At 53.5% G+C, this 16,383-nt stretch overlaps 1 protein-coding gene across 1 annotated transcript; it reads left to right on the top strand.

The window, feature by feature from the left end:
- The first annotated feature begins 14,208 nt into the window (after positions 1-14,208).
- On the top strand, positions 14,209-16,383 carry FIGNL2 (fidgetin like 2). The gene has a single exon (XM_005532812.2). It carries the CDS (start codon positions 14,212-14,214, stop codon positions 16,381-16,383), a length of 2,172 nt encoding a protein of 723 aa, XP_005532869.2. The 5' UTR covers positions 14,209-14,211.

The following is a 16,383-nucleotide window of genomic DNA, read 5'->3' as shown; positions in this document are numbered from 1 at the left end:
GATAAATAATAAATAATAAAAATAAATAATGAATAATAAATAATAAATAATAAATAATAAATAATAAATAATAAATAAAAATAAATAATAAATAATAAATAATAAATAATAAATAATAAATATAAACAATAAATATAATAAATACAATAAATAATTTTAATAATTTTAATAATTTCATTGAATTATTTAAATAATTTAAATAATCAATAATAAATCGTAAATAATAAATTATTTTAATAATTCAATTGAATTATTTAAATAATTTAGATAATAAATAGTAAATAATAAATTATTTTAATAATTCAATTGAATTATTTAAATAATTTAGATAATAAATAGTAAATAATAAATTATTTTAATAATTCAATTGAATTATTTAAATAATTTAAATAATCAATAATAAATCATAAATAATAAATTATTTTAATAATTCAATTGAATTATTTAAATAATTTAAATAATAAATAATAAATCGTAAATAATAAATTATTTTAATAATTCAATTGAATTATTAAAATAATTTAGATAATAAATAGTAAATAATAAATTATTTTAATAATTCAATTGAATTATTTAAATAATTTAAATAACCAATAATAAATCGTAAATAATAAATTATTTTAATAATTCAATTGAATTATTTAAATAATTTAAATAACCAATAATAAATCGTAAATAATAAATTATTTTAATAATTCAATTGAATTATTTAAATAATTTAAATAACCAATAATAAATCGTAAATAATAAATTATTTTAATAATTCAATTGAATTATTTAAATAATTTAAATAACCAATAATAAATCGTTAGCTTTTCCTCGGTTAACGAGGTGAGCTTGAACCCCGTGAGAGGAGAAATCCGCCTTTGCCGGTTTAATAAAAGTCAGTTTGTGCCCAGTGAAAGCAGAACCGCAATAAATGTGATTTTATCGCTGCTTTTTTACGGCTCTCTGGGATTAAAATCGTTCGGTGGAGGTTTGGGGACAGCGCCAAATTCGCAATCCTCGGATCCTGGGGTGAGCTGGAGCCGAATGAATCCGTCTGCTGCAAGGGTTGGAACCTCCAGCAGAGATTCCTGCAGCCCCAGCACAGGGAATTCCCTCCTGGAAAGGAAAATATTCCCTAAAAACCCGGGAACACACAACGTTGGGATCAGGGAATTATCCTGGATGCCATCCCATCCCCCAGGAGCCTGGGCTGATTGATTGATTGATTGATTGATTAATTAAAACAGATCAGGGCTCTGAGAGCAGAATTCCTGGGGAAAACCCACCCAAAAAAGAGGAATTTTAGGGCCCAAAGAGCAGGATTTTTTGCTGATCCCAAGGAGTTTTCAGGGATAATGCCTCAATAAAGGGGCTGTGCCGCGGTGTCGCGCTCTCCTTGGGGGAAACCTTTTATTTTTGCACGGTAAACTAATAGCAGGAAAATATTCCAGGTATTTGGGATCGCTCCGAGCCCCAGCCCGGGGCTCCCCGGGCCCGGGGGGACGGGATGGGCTGGAGGGGGACAGGGGAGGGAGGTTGGGGGGACAGGGAGAAGTTGGGGGGACAGGGGAGGGAGGTTGGGGGGACGGGGAGAAGTTGGGGGGACAGGGGAGGGAGGTTGGGGGATAGGGAGAAGGGAGAAAGGAGCTGGGGGATCAGGGGTCAGGGATGTTGGGGTGCAGGGAGAAGGGATGTTGGGGATCAGGGATGTTGGGGGTCAGGGGTGTTTGGGATCAGGGATGTTGGGGATCAGGGATCAGGGATGTTGGGGATCAGGGGTGTTTGGGATCAGGGATGTTGGGGATCAGGGATCAGGGATGTTGGGGGTCAGGGGTGTTTGAGATCAGGGATGTTGGGGATCAGGGATGTTGGGGATCAGGGGTGTTTGGGATCAGGGATCAGGGATGTTGGGGACCGGGGTGTTTGGGATCAGGGATGTTGGGGTGCAGGGATCAGAGATATTGGGGGTCAGGGATGTTGGGGATCAGGGAGTCAGGGCTGTTGGGGGTCGGGTCAGGGGTGTTTGGGATCAGGGATTGTTGGGGTGCAGGGAGAAGGGAGAAGGGAGCTGGGGGGTCAGGGATCAGGGATGTTGGGGGTCAGGGATGTTGGGGGTCAGGGGTGTTGGGGGTCAGGGGTGTTGGGGGTCAGGGGTGTTGGGGATCAGGGAGTCAGGGCTGTTGGGGGTCAGGGATCAGGGATGTTGGGGGTCAGGGGTGTTGGGGGTCAGGGGTGTTGGGGATCAGGGAGTCAGGGCTGTTGGGGGTCAGGGGTCAGGGATGTTGGGGGTCAGGGGTGTTGGGGGTCAGGGGTGTTGGGGGTCAGGGGTGTTGGGGATCAGGGAGTGAGGGCTGTTGGGGGTCAGGGATCAGGGATGTTGGGGGTCAGGGGTGTTGGGGGTCAGGGGTGTTGGGGATCAGGGAGTCAGGGGTGTTAGGGGTCAGGGAATCAGGGGTGTTAGGGGTCAGGGGTCAGGGATGTTGGGGGTCAGGGATGTTGGGGGTCAGGGGTGTTGGGGGTCAGGGATGTTGGGGGTGTTAGGGGTCAGGGAATCAGGAGTGTTAGGGGTCAGGGGTCAGGGATGTTTGGGGTCAGGGATGTTGGGGGGCAGGGAATCAGGAGTGTTAGGGGTCAGGGGGCAGGGATGTTGGGGGTCAGGGGTCAGGGATGTTGGGGGTCAGGGAGTCAGGGGTGTTAGGGGTCAGGGGTCAGGGATGTTGGGGGTCAGGGGTCAGGGTTCATGGGGGTTGGGTTGAAGATTGGGATCCCTGGGTCCTGGAATGCTGGGGTGCAGGGATCGGGGTGCAGGGATTTCGGGGCTCGGGCTGCAGGGATTTTGGGGATCAGGGTGCAGGGATTTCGGGGATCAGGGTTCAGGTATTTCGGGGTTCGGGCTGCAGGGATTTCGGGGCTCGGGGTACAGGGATGCCGAGGACTGGGGTACAGGAATTTCGGGGCTCGGGCTGCAGGGATTTCGGGGCTCGGGCTGCAGGGATTTCGGGGCTCGGGCTGCAGGGATGCCGCGGTGCCGGGGGTCGTTCCGGGACGCTCCCAGCCTCCCCGGCCGCTGTCCCGCACCTCGCCATGGCCCGGCCTGGCCGCTCCGCTCCGCCCCGCCGCTCCCGGGGGCGGGCAGTGGGCGGGGGGCGGGAGGCGGGGGGCTCAGCCCCAGCCCCGGCCCCGGCCGCGGCCCCGGCCCCGGCCCCGCCCCCCGCCCCACCCCCACCCCGGCCCCAGCCCCGCCCGCCCGGCCCCGCCGCGCCGCCCCGCATTGTCCGGGCGGCAGCGCAGGATGCGGCGCCCGGCTCGGCCCCCCGGGCTGCGCTGACGGCCCCGCCGGCATGAGGAGGTGAGAGGAGCCGGGATGGGTCGGGGGGCAGCGGGGACCCTCGGCTGAGCAGCCCCAGAGCTGCCCGGGGTGCGCATCCCGCCCGCCGCGCTGCGGGCACGGAGCCGGGGGGAGCCCGGGGGGAGCCCGGGGGGAGCCCGGGGGGAGCCCGGGGGTCGCGGCAGGGCTCCGGAGAGCCGAGAGCTGCCGGGGAACCACCCGGGCCTTTAGCTCCTCTTCCCCCCGAGAGGCTGCGGGGGGCTCCGGGGGGCGCGATGGTGACACGAGCCTGGCCCCAGAGGGGTCCCGAGGGGAGCCGGGTCACGGTGGCGGAACCAATCCTGCTCCGAACCCTGCGCGGAGCGCGGAGAGTGCTCACGGTGCGATTGTCCGTCCATCCATCCATCCATCATCCATCCATCCATCCATCCATCCATCCATCCATCCATCATCCATCCCTCCCATCCCTCCCGTCCCTCCCTCCCTCCTCCATCCCTCACCCCGGGAACAATGCAGGCTCCCGCAGCCGCTGTCGCACGTCAAGCGCACGCCGGAACCTTCAAAACACTCGCGGCGTTCAGGAGCTGACGGTGATTTTTAAACAGAAGCTTTGCCTGAAAGCTCCTTTTTTAAAAAAAAATTTATTTTAAATTATTTTTATTTTGAACCGGGAGTTTTTCGCTCGGGGCGGGGGAAAAGCATCAGTTTAAAATCGCTTTATCCTGTGTGTTCCAAAATTCTTTTGGTTTGGAGTCGCCATGTGCTGGTTCACGTCATTCCTCGTTTTACACCAAAATTGAACGTTTGTGGTTGAACGGATCTTGGTTTTGTGACAGATTCGAGGCGCGGGAGGGAATTTGGGGCAGGATTTGTGTGTTTGATGTGGCCGTGGCTCTCCGCGGAGGGTGCGGGGCGCTGGAATGGCTCGGGATGGATTTCCTGGTGGGAATTGATGAGGTTCCTCCCTGCGCTGCCAGGATTTCCCATGCGGGCGCCTGTTTGCTCTCGAGGTGATTCTGAATTAAACATTTCAGCGGGGGCTGAGGCCTGGCAGTTGTTTATCACATTAAACATTTGTTTTAGCTCTCTCCAGCAGAAGTGTGTTGACATTTTCTCTTGGGGGACTGGCGGGATAATGAATGGCACGCACTGCATTGTGTTCCTTGGAAAACCACGGGATCCTGGAATAACATAAACACCCAGGGCTGAATTCATCCCAGATCCGAGAGGAACGGGCTCCGTGTTTGCATCCACTCAATCCTGCCCTCGTTTCGATCGAAAATGAAAATATCATTAGAGATACAGATAAATTTATTTGGGGTTTCGCTCCCTGTTTTTAGCAGGGTTTTTTTTAGGAGAGATTTTGTGGAGGGGGAAGGAGCCAGGGGGGTTTTGGGGCTCAGCCGCAATTCCTGGAGTGGGGAATGGGGGAGCAGCCTCTGGATGGCCCTGCTCAGGATTCCTGGGGCAGGGAAAGGGTTTGGAATGGCTCGAAATTCCTGGGGCAAGGAAAGGGGTTTGGAATGGCTCGAAATTCCTGGGGCAAGGAAAGGGTTTGGAATGGCTCAGGATTCCTGGGGCAAGGAAAGGGTTTGGAATGGCTCGAAATTCCTGGGGCAAGGAAAGGGTTTGGAATGGCTCGAAATTCCTGGGGCAAGGAAAGGGTTTGGAATGGCTCGAAATTCCTGGGGCAGGGAAAGGGTTTGGAATGGCTCGAAATTCCTGGGGCAAGGAAAGGGTTTGGAACGGCTCGAAATTCCTGGAGCAGGGAATGGTTTGGAGCAGCTCGGGATTCCTGGGGCAGGGAAGGACTGGGAACGGCTCAGGATTCCTGGGGCAGGGAATGGGGTTTGGAACAGCTCAAAATTCCTGGAGCAAGGAATGGTTTGTGCCGGCTCGGGATTCCTGGGGCAGGGAAGGTTTGGAGCAGCTCGGAATTCCTGGAGCAGGGAAGGTTTGGGAACAGCTCAGAATTCCTGGAGCAGGGAAGGTTTGGGAACAGCTCAGGATTCCTGGAGCAGGGAAGGTTTGGGAACAGCTCAGGATTCCTGGAGCAGGGAAGGTTTGGGAACAGCTCAGGATTCCTGGAGCAGGGAAGGTTTGGGAACAGCTCAGGATTCCTGGAGCAGGGAAGGTTTGGGAACAGCTCAGGATTCCTGGGGCAGGGAAGGTTTGGGAACAGCTCAGGATTCCTGGGGCAGGGAAGGTTTGGGAACAGCTCAGGATTCCTGGGGCAGGGAAGGTTTGGGAACAGCTCGGGATTCCTGGAGCAGGGAAGGTTTGGGAACAGCTCGGGATTCCTGGAGCAGGGAAGGTTTGGGAACAGCTCGGGATTCCTGGAGCAGGGAAGGGCTCTGTGGCCGCCTTTGTTCTCCCGCCGAGCCCCCGCTGCATTCTTCCCTTTTGCCATTATCATTTTGGTTAAACAGCGCGGTGCGGACCATATGGATCATGTTAACAATTCCTTATCTGGAGCCGCTCTTTTCCCCTCCCCTCCCTCCCTCCTTCCCTTTTTTCCCCTCCCCAGGGCTGGGCTGGGGATTTTGCAGCATTTCGGTTTTGGTGCCGCTCCTGTGACCCAAAACCTTCCTTCCATCCCCTCCGAGTTCTTTCGTTTCCAGGGGAAAACGTGGAGTACAGGCTGAGAAATCTCCTCAGCGCTGTTCGCTGGGTGCTGTGGATGCGGAATCCGGCGGCTGAGGAGATCCCAGGGGTGATAAACCCCTGAGGAGATTCCCAGCCCAGGGATGAGTTTCCTCCACCTGCTGCAGCTCCTGGAGTTTCTGTCTCATAGCTGGGGTCCCATCCTGCTGCTGCTTTGCCCGTTCTGTGCTTTTCCCAAATCTCTGCTCCCAAATCCCCTGGATAATCCGCCTGAAAGTTTGGAGCGCTCACCCCACACCCACGGGAGGAGAAAATCCTAAAATTTGGTTTATTTTGGGGTGGTGAAATGCAGCCTGAGGCCAAGAGGATCAGTTTTACATCCTCCTAGTCGAGGAGATATTCCTGAGGGTGGGAACGCCACCCATCCTGGATCTAATCCTGTTCCATGGATCCCATCCTGGATCTAATCCTGTTCCATGGATCCCATCCTGGATCTAATCCTGTTCCATGGATCCCATCCTGGATCTAATCCTGTTCCATGGATCCCATCCTGGATCTAATCCTGTTCCATGGATCCCATCCTGGATCTAATCCTGTTCCATGGATCCCATCCTGGATCTAATCCTGTTCCATGGATCCCATCCTGGATCTTCCCCTGCTCCAGGAATCTTCTCCTGCTCCAGAAATCCCATCCTGGATCCTCTGCCGCTCCAGGAATCCCATCCTGGATCTTCTCCCACTCCGGGAATCCCATCCTGGATCTTCTCCCGTTCTGGGAATCCCGTCCTGGATCTTCTCCCACTCCAGGAATCCCCTCCTGGATCCCTCAGGGAGCTGCTGGCTCAGCTCCAGCTCCCCCAGCGAGGTTTATTTTGCGGTGTGAGGAGGGATCTCCCTGTATTGGGGTGCCGGGATCTCCCTGGATTGGGGTGCCGGGATCTCCCTGTATTGGGGTGCTGGGATCTCCCTGGATTGGGGTGCTGGGATCTCCCTGGATTGGGGTGCTGGGATCTCCATGGATTGGGGTGCTGGGATCTCCATGGATTGGGGTGCCGGGATCTCCCTGGATTGGGGTGCCGGGATCTCCATGGATTGGGGTGCCGGGATCTCCCTGGATTGGGGTGCTGGGATCTCCCTGGATTGGGGTGCTGGGATCTCCATGGATTGGGGTGCCGGGATCTCCCTGGATTGGGGTGCTGGGATCTCTCTGGGTTGGGATGTGGAGGTTTTATCCTGGATTGGGATGTAAAGGATTTTATCCTGGATTGGGATGTAAAGGATTTTATCCTGGATTGGGATGTGGAGGTTTTATCCTGGATTGGGATGTGGAGGTTTTATCCTGGATTGGGATGTAAAGGATTTTATCCTGGATTGGGATGTGGAGGTTTTATCCTGGATTAGGATGTAAAGGATTTTATCCTGGATTGGGATGTGGAGGTTTTATCCTGGATTGGGATGTGGAGGTTTTATCCTGGATTGGGATGTAAAGGATTTTATCCTGGATTGGGATGTAAAGGATTTTATCCTGGATTGGGATGTGGAGGTTTTATCCTGGGTTGGGATGTGGAGGTTTTATCCTGGATTGGGATGTAAAGGATTTTATCCTGGATTGGGATGTAAAGGATTTTATCCTGGGTTGGGATGTAAAGGATTTTATCCTGGATTGGGATGTGGAGGTTTTATCCTGGATTGGGATGTAAAGGATTTTATCCTGGATTGGGATGTGGAGGTTTTATCCTGGATTGGGATGTAAAGGATTTTATCCTGGATTGGGATGTAAAGGATTTTATCCTGGGTTGGGATGTAAAGAATTTTATCCTGGATTGGGATGTGGAGGTTTTATCCCTGGTCAGGACTTTGAGGTGTCCTCTCTGGTCAGGGTATAATATTATATTATAACATATTAATTATTTTAATTTAATATATTATTCTATTCTATTCTATATATTATTATATGTATCATGTGTATATATATATATATATAAAAAAATATATATTGTTTTTATATAGATAGATATAGATATAGATATAGATATAGATATAGATATAGATATAGATATAGATATAGATATAGATATAGATTAGATATAGATATAGATATAGATATAGATTAGATATAGATATAGATATAGATATAGATATAGATATAGATATAGATATAGATATAGATTAGATATAGATATAGATATAGATATAGATATAGATATAGATATAGATATAGATATAGATATAGATATAGATATAGATACAGCAGCTGGCTCTGTGCATGGGGTTTGGGGTTCTACACCAAAGAACTGTATATAGAAATAGAAATAGAAATAGAAATAGAAATAGAAATAGAAATAGAAATAGAAATAGAAATATACATAAATATACAAATATATGTGGTAGCACTGGTGGTCAGAAGGTCACAGGGGTGACACTGGTGGCCAGGAGGACACAGGGTGGCATTGATGGCCAGAGGGTCACTGGTGACACTGGTGACCAGAGGGTCACAGGGTGGCACTGGTGACCAGAGGGTCACTGGTGACACTGGTGACCAGAGGGTCACTGGTGACACTGGTGACCAGAGGGTCACAGGGTGACACTGGTGACCAGAGGGTCACTGGTGACACTGGTGACCAGAGGGTCACAGGGTGACACTGGTGACCAGAGGGTCACTGAAGGTGGCACTGGTGACCAGAGGGTCACAGGGGTGGCACTGGTGACCAGAGGGTCACTGGTGACACTGGTGACCAGAGGGTCACAGGGTGACACTGGTGACCAGAGGGTCACTGAAGGTGGCACTGGTGACCAGAGGGTCACAGGGGTGACACTGGTGACCAGAGGGTCACTGGTGACACTGGTGACCAGAGGGTCACAGGGGTGGCACTGGTGACCAGAGGGTCACTGGTGACACTGGTGACCAGAGGGTCACAGGGGTGACACTGGTGACCAGAGGGTCACAGGATGACACTGGTGACCAGAGGGTCACAGGATGACACTGGTGACCAGAGGGTCACAGGAGGTGGCACTGGTGACCAGAGGGTCACAGGGTGGCACTGGTGACCAGAGGGTCACAGGATGACACTGGTGACCAGAGGGTCACTGGTGACACTGGTGACCAGAGGGTCACAGGGGTGGCACTGGTGACCAGAGGGTCACAGGGTGGCACTGGTGACCAGAGGGTCACTGAAGGTGGCACTGGTGACCAGAGGGTCACTGGTGACACTGGTGACCAGAGGGTCACTGAAGGTGACACTGGTGACCAGAGGGTCACAGGGTGACACTGGTGACCAGAGGGTCACAGGGTGACACTGGTGACCAGAGGGTCACAGGGGTGGCACTGGTGACCAGAGGGTCACTGGTGACACTGGTGACCAGAGGGTCACAGGGGTGGCACTGGTGACCAGAGGGTCACAGGAGGTGGCACTGGTGACCAGAGGAATCTCAGATGCCACCAATCCCAGCTCCAGCCTCACCCCCAACATCGCCACCTCCTCGCTTCTGCCAACAGAAATTCACCAAATCCACCAAATTCACCAAATTCACCAAATTCACCAAATTCACCAAATCCACCAAATTCACCAAATCCACCAAATTCACCAAATTCACCAAATCCACCAAATTCACCAAATTCACCAAATTCACCAAATTTACCAAATTCACCAAATCCACCAAATTATGTATATATATTATATTATTATATATTTAATATATTTAATATATTGACATTTATAATTATATTTTTACATAATATATATAATTATTTAAAATTATGCAATTATATATTATATAATATCTAATATAATATATAATATAATATATAATATAATATATCTAATATCTAATATCTATCTAATATATAATACATAATATATTATATATTATATATTATATATAATATATAATATATAATATATAATATATAATATATAATATATAATATATAATATTTAATATTTAATATTTAATATATAATATTTAATATATAATATAATATATTATATAATATGTAATATATTATATATTCTAATATAATATATTATAGATAATATAATATATAAATAAAATATATCTATAAATATATATAAAAATCAATATACTAAATCTATTTCTATAAATACATCAACACAAAAATAGATGCATAAACAGAAATACCGAGACAAATAAATGAATATGTAAATGATGATATATTTATAAACATAATAAATAATTGGTTTATAACCTGGACAATCCCAGGCTGTAGAAGGGAGATAAATCCCAAAAATCCAAATGCATCCAAACAACCTGGGGCAAAGCAAACCCCAAAAAAAAGGGAATTTCTGGAGAATCCATCAGGGAAAGGAGTGCAGGAGGGAGCTGGGGGATTTTCAGTGCTGAGAAAAGGAGCCGAGAGTCAAAAAAGGTTTGTGAAAACAAAAGGCCTGGGCACGGTTGGGTGGGGCTGGGATGGATCCCAGGGGATGGGAACGGGATCCATCATCCCGGGATGGCCAGGAATGATGGAAATGATGGAAAAGAGGAGCTGGGGCTCCATTCCCTGCGGAATTCCGGAGGCACCGAGGAGCAAAACGTGATGGAGATGGTGGGGAGGGATGGGGCTGGGGGTGCCGCAATCAGAATTAATTCAAATTAATTTATGGATGGGGATGGGGGTCTGGATCAGAATTAATTCAAATTAATTTGTGGATGGGGGTCTGGATCAGAATTAATTCAAATTCATTTATGGATGGGGCTGGAGCTCCCCAATATCAGAATTAATTCAAATTAATTTCTGGATGGGGATGGGGGTCTGGATCAGAATTAATTCAAATTAATTTCTGGATGGGGATGGGGGTCTGGATCAGAATTAATTCAAATTAATTTCTGGATGGGGATGGGGGTCTGGATCAGAATTAATTCAAATTAATTTGTGGATGGGGGTCTGGATCAGAATTAATTGATAATTAATTTCTGGATGGGGCTGAGGCTCCTCATGATCAGCATTAATTCAAATTAATTCCTGGTTGGGGCTGGGGCTCCCCAATATCAGAATTAATTCCCAGCCCAGGGCTCCCTTTTCCCATTCCCATTTCTCCCATGGTGACAGACGGGCTCAGCCTCCGGCTGAATTCCCATGGGAATCAGCTGGACAGCTGGACATTGGATATTGGACATTGGACATTGGACATCTGGACATCTGGACATCTGGACATTGGACATTGGACATCTGGACATTGGATATTGGACATCTGGACATTGGACATCTGGACATCTGGACATTGGACATTGGACATTGGACATCTGGACATTGGACATCTGGACATCTGGACATTGGACATCTGGACATTGGACATTGGACTCTGGACATTGGATATTGGACATCTGGACATTGGACATTGGACATCTGGACATTGGACACTGGACATTGGACATCTGGACATTGGACATCTGGACATTGGACACTGGACATTGGACATTGGACATCTGGACATCTGGACATTGGACATTGGACATTGGACATTGGACATCTGGACATTGGATATTGGACATTGGACATCTGGACATTGGACACTGGACATTGGACACTGGACATCTGGACATTGGATATTGGACATTGGACATCTGGACATTGGACACTGGACATTGGACACTGGACATCTGGACATTGGATACTGGACATTGGACATCTGGACATTGGACATCTGGACATTGGATATTGGACATTGGACATCTGGACATTCTGGACATTGGACATTGGACATCTGGACATTGGACACTGGACATTTTGGACTTCTGGACATCTGGACCTCTGGACATTGGACATCTGGACATTGGACATCGACAGTGCCCATGGCTCGCTCCCAGCCATGCTGGTGTCCAGCTGCTCTGCGTGTCCAGGGAAAGCAAATTCCCGATTTTGGGTGACCACAGAGCCGTGAGTGACCGTGGAGCTGTGAGTGACCACAGAGCCGTGAGTGACCACAGAGCTGTGAGTGACCACGGAGCTGTGAGTGACCACAGAGCTGTGAGTGACCGTGGAGCTGTGAGTGACCACGGAGCTGTGAGTGACCACAGAGCTGTGAGTGACCACAGAGCCGTGAGCGACCGTGGAGCTGTGAGTGACCACGGAGCTGTGAGTGACCACAGAGCTGTGAGTGACCACAGAGCTGTGAGTGACCGTGGAGCTGTGAGTGACCACAGAGCTGTGAGTGACCGTGGAGCTGTGGCTTGGCCGCTCAGCTTGGCACCCAGGGACTGGGATTCTCCTTGGGAATGCTCCAAGGATGCTCCTTGGCTGCCCAAAGGGATGAGACCCACCTGGATCATCACCCCCTCCCCGAGATCCCTCTGGATCATCACCCCCTCCCCGAGATCCCTCTGGATCATCACCCCCTCCCCGAGATCCCTCTGGATCATCACCCCCTCCCCGAGCCAGCCCCTCTTCCTGGGGCTCAGGGGAATCCGCTGCGCTTTAAGCCCGGCTTTAGCGCATCCCCAGCCTGGACCTGTTTGCTCTTCCCTCCAAATCCATCGGAGCCCCCTCTCCATCCCCCAGGGACCCGGGGCCGGCTCAGCCATCTGCAGACCCTGCCTGGGGAGGGTCATCCCGGTGGGATTTTTCCCCCAGACATTTTTCCAGCGCCATCCCCGTGTGTTCCACCGAGGACGGGCTCTCCAAAGCAAAACCACCCCTCTGGCTCCCCGGCGCCGCTCCGGGGCCGTCCCGCATCCCGCGGCCTCGTGGCTGGAGCTGTTCCCAGGGGGAAGCAGCGCACCCCATCCCCACGCCGAGCCGTTGGACACCCCCAGCCGTGCGCCCGCTGCAAACCCCCCGAACAAAAGCCCAGTTCAGACTCGCTGCTGAATAGATTAACAAGATTTCCATAATTAGGGCGGGCGGGAACAATGGGATTCTCCCTGCCCAGCCCCCCTGCCCGCCTTTGTCTTGTGCTGGGGATAATGGGCAGCAGCGAGGGTGGGAACCGGCCCGGCCATTTGGTCACTGGACAGTAATTTTCTCACACTGCCAAGGGGAGCATTGAAACATCTGTCCCGCTCCGCCACTCATTCACCTCCCATTTCAACCCTGACAGCTCCTCCCTGCCCGCCGCCCTCCCCCTCTCTGCGTTTTCCACTTTTTTTTCCGTGGGTTTTGGGGTTTTTATTTCTCCCGTGTCTTTAAGGGGTTTGCTGGGCCAGGCTCACCTCGATTTGTTCGGGTGTTTGGGGTTTGTCGCTGCCCTGCTGTCCTCAGGAGCCTGGGAATGGCACTGGGATTTACTGGTTGTGCTGGTGGCGGCTGCCTGGAGCGCTCAGACACCTCCCCTGCTGCCCCCAAATCAAATCCCACTTCCTGGGAATGGCACTGGGATTTACTGGTTGTGCTGGTGGCGGCTGCCAGGAGCGCTCAGACACCTCCCCTGCTGCCCCCAAATCAAATCCTGACATTTCTGGGGGGGCCCTGCACAGCGCTCTGCACCCACTGAGCGAGGATGGAAACTCCTGCTGGTTTAATTCCCTAAAAAAATCTATAAAAAATTAGGGAAAATGCCTTGTTCATCTCAGAACCAGCCAAATGCTCGTTTTTCCCTTTAAAGCTTTTGGGTACATTTTCCCCCAGCTCCGCGGGCAGCTCCAGGAGGATCCCCTGTGATTTTATCCGTCAGGAGCGCTTTGCCAATGACTGGAAACGCGGGAGGAGGCCGGGCTCACCCCGCACGGAATCCTCTGGTGGAAGTTTGATATCCAAAGTGCCCCATAAGTCAATTAAAGCATTAAATTAATCTTATTGTGCAGAGTGGCTGAGAGGCCGCGGCAGAGAGCGAGGGGGGCACGAGGTCCCCACCTGGCCCCGGCCTCGGTGTCCCCCGAGGAGCTGGGGACAGTGGGGCGGGGAGGGGACACTGCCACCACCCTCGGGGCTGGAGCAGGAGGTGGCCAGAGGAGGTTTGGGGACACTGCCACCACCCTCGGGGCTGGAGCAGGAGGCAGCAGCCCCAGCAGGAGGTGGCCAGAGGAGGTTTTAGGGTGGAGAATTCCCTCTCAGGGAGCGTTGCCCGATGTTGGATTGGCCTGGACAGGGACGTGGTGGCGTCACCGCAGGGACAGCTGGAGGTGGCACTCGCTGCTCTGGCCCGGGTGATGAGGTGGGGACCGGTCAAAGCTTGGACTCAGTGGCCTTGAAGGTTTCCCCGACCTCAGAATACCCCGAGCTGGCCGAAGCAGGTGCTCCCAGGGCAGCACAGCAGGTTTTGGGGATCCCCCGTGCACAATTCCCGTTCCTCTGCTCTCACCTGCGCTGTCCTGTCCCCACAGGTCTGTCGAAGATGCACTGGTCACCAGAGCATGCCCAGTCCCTGAACCAGTGGCCGGAGCAGCACCTGGACGTCTCCTCCACCACCTCCTCGCCGGCCCACAAGTCCGACCTGTACCCCAGCACCCGCCAGCGCTTCAACTACGCCTGGGCCAACGATGACATCTCGGCTCTCACGGCCTCCAACCTCCTCAAGAGGTACGCCGAGAAGTACTCGGGGGTGCTGGACGCGCCCTACGAGCGCCCCACGCTCGCCGGGTACGGGGACGGCGCCTTCGGCCCCGTGAACGGGCAGAAAGGGGACGGGGAGCCCTGGCCGGGGGGCTCTGACGGCTCCTACCCGCTGGCCCCCATCGCCGATGGCCTCGCCAAGGGCTCGGTGCCACCGGCCGTGCCCGCCGGCAGCGGGGCCATGGGGCTGGGGGGCTCCCCGGTGCTGCCCAGCCTCAGCGAGCCGGTGTACCCCGCCGGTAATTCCTGCGGGGCGGCCGCTGCCGGCTCCGGGCCGCTCGGGGCGGCTCAGGAGTATCCCTCGGCTTACGGTGGCACCTATTTGCCCTCGGGCTACTGCACCCAGCCCGCGGCGGCGCTGCCCCCGCCGCATCCCCCCGCCCTGCACAGCTCGGGGCTCCTGCAGCCGGCGCACCCCTCGCCCGCCCTGGTGCCGGGTTACGGCTCCTCGGGCCCCGTGTACAACTACACCGCGGGCAGCTACGCTCCGCAGCCGGGCTACGGGGGCATCCACCCTCCGCACCCCTCGGCAGCCTCCTACCTGCCCTCCGGCATCGCCGCGCCCACCCCCATCCCGGCCCCGCCGCCCCCCGCCCGCCCGCCGGGGGTCCCTGGCTACGGCTACCAGGGGGCTGCGCTGGGCTCGCTGGCCGTGCCGCCCCTGGGCACCGAGGCGGCGGGCACGCTGAAGAGGAAGGCGTTCGACATCGGCGGGGAGGATGACGGCGAGGGCAGGTACAGGAAATACAGCTACGAGCAGCCAAAGTCCCCGTACCCCCTGTCGGACAACGGCGAGTGCCGGGGGAACGGCTTCGGCGGCGGCGGGGACTCCCCGCAGGTGCCCTTCAAGGCCGGGAAGCCACCGGCGGCTGGAAGCGCCGAGGAACACGGCGGCAAGTACGGCGGGCAGCAGATGAAGGGCATGGCCTCGCCACCCTACGGCTCCAGGGACGCTGCCCTGCGGCCGGCAGAGCCCTTCGAGAAGTTCAGCCCCCCTCTGGCCAACGGGGAGCGCACGGCCGAGCCGGGACCCCCCTTCCCGCTGCGGCTGCCCCCCAAAGCTCTGGGGTTCGCCCCGCTGGAGGAGCAGCCCAAGAACGTCGACCCGCTGGTGCTGGAGCTGGTGAACACCAAGGTGGTGGAGCGGGGGCCGCCGGTGCAGTGGTCGGACATCGCCGGGCAAGCGGGCGTCAAGGCGGCCATCGAGGAGGAGCTGCTGTGGCCCATCCTGCGGCCCGGCTCCTACAGCGGCGCCAGCCACCCGCTGCGGACCCTGCTGCTCTTCGGGCCCCGCGGCACCGGCAAGTCGCTGCTGGGCCGCTGCGTCTCCACCCAGCTGGGTTCCACCCTGCTGCGCCTCAGCGGCGCCGCGCTGCTGTCCACCTGGAAGGCCGAAGCCGAGAAGATCCTCCAGACCGTGTTCTTGGTGGCCAGCTGCCGGCAGCCCTCCGTGGTGCTCATCACCGAGGCCGAGTCCCTGCTGGCGGCGCGGCCGGGCGAGGACGGCGGCCAGGCCGGCGTCCTCAAGTCCCAGCTCCTCTCCTACCTGGACGACGTGGCTACCTCATCCGAGCAGAACGTGGTGGTCATCGGCACCACGGCGCGGCCCGGCAGCATCGACGAGGCGTCGCACCGGCGCTTCGGCACGCGGCTCTACATCCCGCCGCCGGACGGCGAGGCGCGACGCCAGATCCTCCGCCAGGCCCTGGCCCGGCAGAGCTGCTGCCTGAGCGAGCGCGAGCTGGCGGCTCTGGCCCAGCACACCGAGAGCTTCTCCTGCGCCGAGCTGCTGCGGCTGTGCCAGCACGCCGGGGCCGCTCGCCGCGCCCTGCCGGGACCCCCCACGTCCTACCAGGACCTGGAGAAAGCTTTGTGCAAGGTGCGCCCGGGCGTGTCCCAAAAGGAGCTGGACTTGTTCCTGGACTGGGATAAGATGTACGGCACCAGGCACTGA

Source organism: Pseudopodoces humilis, chromosome 32, assembly GCF_049639895.1.
Source record: "Pseudopodoces humilis isolate 2021_Gansu_Grassland_sample_001 chromosome 32, ASM4963989v1, whole genome shotgun sequence".
Classification (NCBI taxonomy): domain Eukaryota; kingdom Metazoa; phylum Chordata; class Aves; order Passeriformes; family Paridae; genus Pseudopodoces; species Pseudopodoces humilis.
This window is presented reverse-complemented; position numbering and strand designations above follow the sequence as displayed.

Excerpts from the sequence above, each read along its gene's own strand:
- FIGNL2 (XM_005532812.2), top strand. The coding sequence starts at position 14,212 with ATGCACTGGTCACCAGAGCATGCCCAGTCCCTGAACCAGTGGCCGGAG.